Source organism: Ursus arctos, unplaced genomic scaffold, assembly GCF_023065955.2.
Source record: "Ursus arctos isolate Adak ecotype North America unplaced genomic scaffold, UrsArc2.0 scaffold_32, whole genome shotgun sequence".
NCBI classification, from domain to species: Eukaryota; Metazoa; Chordata; class Mammalia; order Carnivora; family Ursidae; genus Ursus; species Ursus arctos.
In genome coordinates, this window is record NW_026623008.1 from 12,861,541 (window position 1) to 12,870,419 (window position 8,879).

The 8,879-nt window shown below is 59.4% G+C and overlaps 1 protein-coding gene across 1 annotated transcript; it reads left to right on the top strand.

The window, feature by feature from the left end:
• The first annotated feature begins 1,950 nt into the window (after window positions 1-1,950).
• Window positions 1,951-8,031, top strand: KLHDC7A (kelch domain containing 7A). Its single transcript, XM_044391444.3, has one exon. The coding sequence runs from the start codon at window positions 2,196-2,198 to the stop codon at window positions 4,584-4,586; it is 2,391 nt and encodes a 796-aa protein (XP_044247379.2). The 5' UTR covers window positions 1,951-2,195; the 3' UTR covers window positions 4,587-8,031.
• Window positions 8,032-8,879: the final 848 nt, after the last annotated feature.

Sequence of the window (8,879 nt, forward strand, 5' to 3'; positions counted from 1 at the left end):
GGGCATGCCATAAGTTTTCCCCTCTCCAAGGGTGTGAGAGTCCCAGAGCTGCCCCTACCGCTGAAATGGTAGCTTGGCCAGCGGGGAACCCCCAAAGTCCTGGATTCACCATTGGACAAATCACTTTTATTACCCTTTATCCCTTTATCCCTCGTCCTCCCCTTCCCAGAGGAAGAGGAGTGATCCACGCAGCCAGAGAGACCTGGTTATACATCAAGACTCTGCCACTCACAGTCTACATGACATTGGCAGATCCCTCTGAGCCTGTGTCCTCACCTGTAGAAATGAGGGCCATGACAGCACCTCCCTCCCCAGATTACCTGGAAGATGAAATGATTTTACTTATGCAAAGTACCCAGGACCTCACTCCCCATTTCCCGTCACTCACCTTAAGAAACAAGGTGTTCACCCACCCCCTCGGCGTGAAGAGGAATTCTCAGCAGACAAGTAGCAAAGCTGACTTACTTTTCATTCCTAGACCCACGGAAGTCTCCACGGTGATTGTCCAACCTGGGGATTTCCCAGGAGATGCCCCAAACTTACCAAATCAGAAAGTCTGGGGAGCAAAGGTTGGGAATGTGCATTTCTGGCAAGCAGCCTGGGGCTCTCGTGCCCGTTATTTCAGAATCACTGGCTCGATCATGAGGGAAAGAAAAGGGGGGACCCTGCTGCCAGTCATCTGTGGAACAGGCTGCGGAGGGCTGACTCCTGGGAAACCATACCTGGTGGGTGAGGTCAGGTCTACAAAACTCTGGGCTCTGTAAACAGGGATACAAGTCCCCACAAGTCACAAGCCAACGGACACGAGGTTGGAGCTGCCATGAAATGGGGGGTGACAATTGCATCTCTTCCGAAGGGGATGAGATTCATCCAGTGTGCCTCCCTCCACTCTATCCCTGGAAAGGCACAGTGCACACTGACAGTTGTCCCCGCTGTGCTCGGCCCCATGTGGGCCTGCAGATCAGAGTCTCCGACACAGGGGGATCAGGCAGCGCTGGGCCCGTCTGCCGGGCACTCGGCCACTTTACCTGCTGGCTCTGTAGGCAGCACGAGTCTGAGAGCCCTGCCCTGGCCTCCAGGTGCCCCGAGAGGACCTTGGTCTGGGGAGGGGCAGAATTAGATCTGTGCGTCAGGTCCGGCTGGTGACGATTCATAAGAGTGATAATGACGCCGAGGAGAAAGAGGAGGAAGAGGAGAGGAAGAAGAATGGCTGATCATTCGTGAGCTTTCACAAGGTGGAGCTCGGCACTGTGGGCTGTCCACACACCAACCACAACCTTATGAGGTGCGTGTGCTATTACCCCCGTTTTCAGATGAAGGAACTCAGGCACAAAGAGGGGAAGTCACCTGCCTAAGTCACACAGCTGGCAAGGGGCGGAGCCGGATAGTCAGTCTGGATCTGGAACCCACAGCCCTGGTGAGATGGGGGCGGGTGAATCTCCCCTGGCCTCTCACCAGAGGACATTGTGTGTTTTCGAGGGCAAGGATATGCCCCACGTCTCTCCCTGATCTGGGCACTAAGGCCCAGTGCTTTCCCCATCTGCCCTCAGGAGGGCCAGGAGGGCAGAGGCATTCAAAGCCAGGTCAGGTGTCTTGGCTGCAGTCCCAGGCCCAGCCTTCCCTGCTGCTAATTGCGGACCTCACCACCCAGACAAGCAGACCCCATCAGGAAGGGAACAGACGGGGAGACTCTCATGCCACACCTGCCACGGCTCCACCTGTCTCCCAACTCACCACACCCAATACTCCTAGCCCAGTGGATTTGCAAAAGAGAAAATAAAACACACACACACGTAATAACCAACCCCATGCGTTTCCTGGCATCGGGTGACTGTTTGGTCAAGAGCTTCCTCCCTCTTTGTGTACATGCTGGACACTCCTCACATCCTCTAGCAGTTGCTGGCTCCGGTGGCTGATCACAAGCTCAGCCCTGGGGCACAACCCCCACCCCCACCCCCAGGAAGGATCCAAGGAGGCCAGCTCCGAGATCTGCTGGCCCTGAGCCCCAGGGGCCACCCTCTGCCAGCTCAAGGTCACCTCAGCTCCGACTCCCCCGCTGACCAGCCACGGTCTGGCCAGAGCCAGCCCAGAACGCCCTCCAGCTCGGCTCCTCAGGAACCAGGAACCGGGCCCCTATTGGGCAATCATTAATCGGATTCTTGACATTCTTCAGCCCCAGGTCGGCTTTGGGAAGCATGCTCCCCGGAAGAGGAGGAGCAGAGGCCCAGGACTGGCATTTGGACATGCAGCTGGCAGGCCAGGTGGTGCTGTCCGCCGCTGCCCTGCTCCTGGTGGCTGTGGCCTACAGGCTGTACAAGTCAAGGCCTGGTCAGGCCCCGCTGGGGGCCAGGAAGGCCAAGGCCGAGGCCAATGAGGAGGCCGAGGGCTCCGGGCAGCCTGCGGTCCAGGGGGCTGCTCCCGGGGCACCGCACTGGGTGCTGAGACACCGGAGGGGAAGCAAGGGGGCCAGAGAGGCACTGGGCCGTGGCTGCGAGAATCAGGGGGACTCCCAAGTCCTGGTAACAGGACCCTCTCCCGAAGACTCAGAAGCCCGAGAGGCTCGGGAGCCCGAGGAGAAAGGTGCTGGTGAGGAAGGGGGTGGGCAGCGCCCAGACTCTGAGCTGGAGCCTCGTCACTGCTGTGGCCAGGAAGCCGGAACAGCTGCTGGCGGCGAGCCCGAGCTGCCCCACCACCCCCATCCGGGCAGCGCGTCCCAAAGCTCCTGCACTGGCTTCGCCACGGAGGACGGCGGCAGTGTGGGCGGCGAGCCTGCCCCATGGCAGGACGGTGGCCCCCCGGGGCATCCAGGGCCCGGGGAGCAGGAAGCCACCCCCACCAACCGGATGGCCCACGTGGAAGGCGAGAGTGACAGGGGCAAGAGCTGGGTCTTCACCCGCGGGACGGGGGTCCACAGGGAAGAGGCCAGGGCTCTCCAGGCCACCGCGGACTTGGGCCTGACCCTGCATCAGCAGGAGGGAGCCACCAGCGCCTCCTTCACCTACTCGTCGGTGGCCCGGGTTCGTGTGGAGGAGAATTTCCTACAGGAGAAGGTGGAGGGGACCGGGCCCAGGCTGAAGGGCAAGGTGTACGATTACTATGTGGAATCTACCTCTCGGGCCACCTCCAAGGGCAGGCTGGCCCCCAGAACTGCTGCCCTGGCTGAGGCTCCGCCCCCCGAGCCCCTGCCAGGCCCCCCGGGGACTGGGGCAGCTTCAGGAGGCCATGCTGAGGACGGGGAAGGTGGAGCTGAGACACCCACCTCCTCTCAGCCTGTGCCGTCGCCCTCCACGCAGGGTTTCAGCCGGAAGGACAGCCTCGTCCGGATCCTGGAGGACCCAGAGCTCCAGCTGCAGCTCGATGGCTTTGGGGCCCCCACTCCGTCCTGCCCAGATGGGAGTGCCCTGCCTGGCCGCCCCCTACCCTGGGCTTCTCTCGGGTCCAGCTCCGCCGGAAGCAGCGGAGAGCCCCACGTGCAGCTGGTGGCGGGGACCAATTTCGTCCACCTCCCACTGGCCCCTGGCTCGGCCCCGGACGTCCATCTGGATCTGGGCAACTGCTACCAGGTACTGACCTTGGCCAAGAGGCAGAAGCTGGAGGCACTGCAGGAGGCAGCCTACAAGGTCATGAGTGACAACTATCTCCAGGTCCTGCGCAGCCCGGACATCTACGGGTGCCTGAGCGGGGCCGAGCGGGAGCTGATCCTCCGGCGCCGGCTGCAGGGCCGCCAGCATCTGGTGGTGGCCGATGTGTGCCCCCAGGAGGGCTCCGGCCGTCTCTGTTGCTATGATGAGGAGGGGGACGCCTGGCACCCCCTGGCCTGTCTGCCCCCCGAGGCCGTGTCCCGAGGCTGTGCCCTCTGCAGTCTCTTTAATTACCTCTTCCTGGTGTCCGGCTGCCAGGGGCCCGGGCGCCAGCCCTCCAACCGCGTCTTCTGCTACAACCCGCTGACGGGGATCTGGAGCGAGGTGTGCCCGCTGAACCAGCCCCGGCCGCACTGCCGGCTGGTGGCGCTGGATGGCCACCTGTACGCCATAGGGGGCGAGTGTCTGAACACGGTGGAATGCTATGACCCCCGCCTGGACCGCTGGACCTTCGTCCCACCGCTCCCCAACGACACCTTCGCCCTGGCGCACGCGGCCACGGCCTGCGCCGGTGAGCTGTTCGTCACGGGCGGCACCCTGCGCTACCTGCTGCTCCGCTTCTCGGCCCGGGGGCAGCGCTGGCAGGCCGGCCCCACGGGGGGTGGCAAGGACCGCACTGCCGAGATGGTGGCGGTCAACGGCTTTCTCTACCGTTTTGATCTTGATCGCGGCCTGGGCATCAGCGTGTACCGCTGCGGCACCAGCGCCCGCCTCTGGTACCAGTGCGCCACGTACCGGGTGCCTTACCCCGACGCCTTTCAGTGCTCCGCGGTGGGCGACCGCATCTACTGCGTGGGGCGCCACCGCACGCTCTGCTTCCTGGCAGACCCCGTCTCGCCCAGGTTTGTGCCCGAGGAGCTGCGGAGCTTCCCCTCCCCACGGGGCACTCTGCTGCCCACTGTCCTGACCCTGCCCATCCCCGATGTGCCTCAGACCAGGGTCTAGCTCTCCCGCTCTGCCGGACTTCTGCAAAACCGGGAAGCAAAAAGCACCCCCCACCCGCCACTCCGTGAGCCCTTTCTGGGAGAGCAGGCAGCTCAGGCGTTTGGCCAGCACGAGGTGAATTCTAACCCTACCGCCTCCTCTGGCCGGGGCCCTCGGGTGCGTCTTTGCTGTGGGTGGGATGCAGGGGCGCAGAGTGAAGATAGAACCAGGGACCGGTGCTCCAAGGCTGAGGGCAGCCACGCGTGCAGAGAGGAGCGCCATCTAGCTTCAAATCTGAATTCTTGGGGGAAGGGATATCAGGGTCCCACCAAAGTTCAGGGGCGCACCTGATCCCAACCACAGTTCCCGATGCCAGTTGACCCCCCGTAACCCCTCAAGCCGACCCCGCTGGAGGTGGGCCAGCTCTCTATAAACCACCAGCGTCCCTTCCTAAACACTGGCCACTGAGCTCCTACCTCCAGGGTTCCCAGAAGCACCTGGGACACACAGGGAGGTAGTTCTGGCCTTGCCAAGAGCCTTGGGGAGCCCCCAGGGGGTGGCCAGAGAGAGATGGTTATAGAAGTAGACCCGCGAGAGTTGGCCTGCCCATGGGACCCTTGCCTGCAGAGCAAACTGGCCATTACCCACTTCACTTTTTCTCGTTAGGGAGAATCCTAGTATACCAGGAAGAATGAAGCCTCCGATGAGCAGACATTTAAAAGCATACATCTTGCAGTGGTCCACTAAGAACACAGTGATCCCACATCTGAGGTCTCAGGAGACAGGAGAGGATGTTCTCTGTCGGCACCCGTCCTCCTGGGCTCCCCCACATGGGCCCATTGCTAACTGACCACTGACTCCCTCCCCAGAGCTCAGAGTCTGCACGATACAGCTGTCCAAACAACACAGCCCTCACCTCAGTGAGCAGGGACAGCCACTGCCAGGCACCCCCCCCCCCAGTGAGAGCTGGTGAGAGATGTTGGCATGATTTCTCCTCCCTGTGCTCTGTGGTCACCTGATCTGCCTGGTCAGATGGGAGAGCAGGTGCACGATGGAGCTGAGGAACTAGAAAATCACACAGGACACTGGGACTGCCTCCCACATCAGGGTTGGTAAACTTGGAAAGGGCAGAGACTCTCCGGCCTCAGGAAGTTGCCCATTCTTTCCGGAGGGGAGGGAGAGAGATCAGTCCGATCTCTTGCCGCAGCCCCGTTCCCTCGCTGCAGATGACACATACGCGGATAGAAGGGCAGTGACGCTCGTGGTGCCAGGCCAGAAGCCAGGGCGGCTGGGACCACTTCTAAAGTGACAAGCAGCCTGGAGAAAAGAAGTAGAGAGGGGGGTGCACCAGGGCAGGCCTGACAAGTGAGGAGCTAAGAATGCTTTGGATTTCAGCATTCCTACCTTGAAAATGGGAAGGACAGCTCATGGCCTTCTCTGCCAGAGAAATGAGAACACCTAGGGAAAGTCCTCCCCAAATTCCCCTGGGGGTCTGGACAGGCGCTCGTGTTCACTGCAGCTGCTGGGGCTGAGCCAGGGTCTTCCTGGAAAACGCACGATTAGAACAAGGAATAACAGGGAAGTTGGCATGGAGATGAGAACTTTCATTGGGCCACTCAGAGCCACCGTCCCTATCCTAGGGCCTGGAAAGTGAGGCTGCCTAGTTTATTCTCAAGTTGGAGCTTGGTGACCCCACATCCCCTGCCAAGGCCATGCTCAAGCTCAGAACCAACACTCAGGCATGAGCCTCCAAAGGGCTGTCAGTGGTGAAGCGGGGGTAACTCAGCAACACGACTGAGAGGCGGCATGGGCACCATGATGCCAGGGTGAGGGTTGCTGGGAAGGCAAACCCCATCTGGGAGCTGGGGGGCAGATGGAGCCAGATCCAACCCCCAAGGGCAGGCCTCCAGCAAGGAGCCAGGCAATGGACTAGACCACAACCAAGCAGGGAGGCTCCAAGCCGAGGGTGAACTAGGGATCACTTCAGAAAACTTTTCAGAGCCCCATTCCGTGGGGCATGGTCTCATGGTCAGGACCAGGGAAACAGCAGAGTTTGCTCCTGACCCACTGATGGTGGGTGTGGTCTTCATGAGGAAGGGAGGGCTACCTCCCTGGGATCCTGTGCAGATATCACTAATCAATTGCCTTCTCTTTTCCTATGGAGCCTCAGAACAGGATCAACACCGGGCCCTAGGCAGTCATCAGTGATAGACGAGAGCTGGTGTGTCTCTCATCACCAGCCTGGGTCTCAGAGCTAGCTCTAGGGAAGTAAGTGGTCAGGACCATCAGGGTAGAGCAAGGCAGTTCAAGGAAACTGCAGAGACCACCTGGGGCCATGACGGCCGGGATTCATTCGCAGAAGGTTTAGGCCGGGCACTGTTCCAGGTGCTGGGAACGCAGCAGGTCCCTGCCCTACCAGAGCTCACATTCTGGTGGAGGAAAGCTGGCAATTTTTATAAACAAATGCATAAACAAATGAATGGAACCCACGCTGCATTCGTGCGAGGAAGGCAGAGGAAACAAGGAAGTAGTATCGTGTGATCAGCCTCCCTGATCGAGAGACAGCGAGCAGAGCCCTGGATGGAAACCCGGGAAATGCATGAACCAGGGCTGGCTCGGGCCACGGGAAGGCTGGCCCTGCCACCCGTGGGGGCTTCATCACCCCAGCCGGGGAGGGCAGGGCTGCCTCCAAGGAGCTCCACCTCAGAGTGAAGAGGACTGGAACCCAGGTAGCCTGCTCTAGCCATTCACATAAGGGAGAGAATCCCGTTCTGCCAGCGTTTAGCAAAGAGGCTCCTCGCACGATGTTGAGCTACGTTCCCCGGAGAGAAGCCCGGTGCACGCATCAGGGCCAGATCACACTCGGCCACCATGCCTGCCCGTGATCTTCCGCGGGTCAGAGTCTAGGCTTTCCACTTGACCTGTGGGCTAGGCTTTCCGGCCACCTCGAGCCCTCAGCCTCACAGGGGCCTGTGTGTCACTTGGCCTCTCCCTGGGGCATCCGTCTTGCTTCCCCGTGAAGCATTTCTTCATTTAAAAAAACCAAAAAAACAACCGTTCAGCTTGGGTTGCCTTCCATGCGAGGCCAACCACGGCAGTGTAGGAAAGAAAACTGGAAAATGAAAAAGTACAAAAAAATCTCCCCGGGGTCGCCACCCAAAGACAACCCCCGTCTGCGGTGCGCGTCCCTCCGGCCTGGGCATCCTTTCCTGGGCTGGATTTTTGCCATCATGTGATTATACTAAATGCACAATTCAGCTGCTTCCTTTCTCACTTAGCTTTCTAGAATACGCGTTTTCCGTGTTGCTACAAACCCTCGGTAAACACCGTTTCAATAGCTGCACAGTGTTCCATCGAGTGGCTGTACCACGGTTTATTTAAACAGTCCCCCCTCCTGTCGGGCCTGTAGATTTTTTTTTTCTCCCTGTTGGTTTCTTTTTCCATCATAAATAAACCGTCCTTTGTTTTCCTGTTCCTCTCTGTCTGGGGCCTCCATCAATATTTACAAGAGAAGCCCAGGCTAGGGCTTGTCTGGAATACAGCGTTGCTGAAGCAAGCCTAGAAGCCACAGCCTCTGCCTAGGGCTGGGGCCTGGCCGCACTCTGAGCGTGGGGCACCGGGGCTGCTCTTGGAAACGCCCCACCAGGAAGGGCCGTCCCAGGTGCCCTGTGGCATTGCTAGAGCCAGGAGGTAAGGTAGGGGCCAGGTGTATAGAGACCCTGCTCGGCGTAGACCAAGCCCTGGACTAGAGGCTTTCTACACAACCCCATTTGACAGGGAACAAAACTGAGGCTCACAGAGTTCAAGGAGACTCAACTTCATGGCAAAGTTCAAAGACCCTCAGTTCCCTTCAAAACACTCTTGAACCTGGCCTGCCCACTCTCTGCACTTCCATTCCCCTATCATGAAGCTCTGGGGCCAAGGACTTGGCATCGGCCATCCCCTGGGCTGCTCCCAACCCCTTCCCCACTCACACTGATCACGTATGCTCTATCCTTGAACTTTGAACTCAAAGAAAATATTCCTCTTATTTTTTTAAAAGATTTATTTATTTATTTTAGAGGCAGGGAGGAGCAGAGGGAGAGGGAGAGAGTCTCAAACAGGAGAGGCACGGCGTGGAGCCCGACACGGGGTTTGATCTCACGACCCTGAGATCAGACCTGAGCTGAAATCAAGAGTCAGATGCTTAACCAACTGAGTCACCCGGGCGCCCCGCAAAGGAAATAGTCTTACACTCTCCGACCCTTAATGTCTGCATCTGTAAAATGGGTTTGCCACCGCCAGCCTCAAGACAATGTCACGAGCGAATGTGTA

What these genes read in the sequence shown, in the direction of transcription:
- KLHDC7A (XM_044391444.3), top strand. Translation starts at nt 2,196, where the DNA reads ATGCTCCCCGGAAGAGGAGGAGCAGAGGCCCAGGACTGGCATTTGGAC.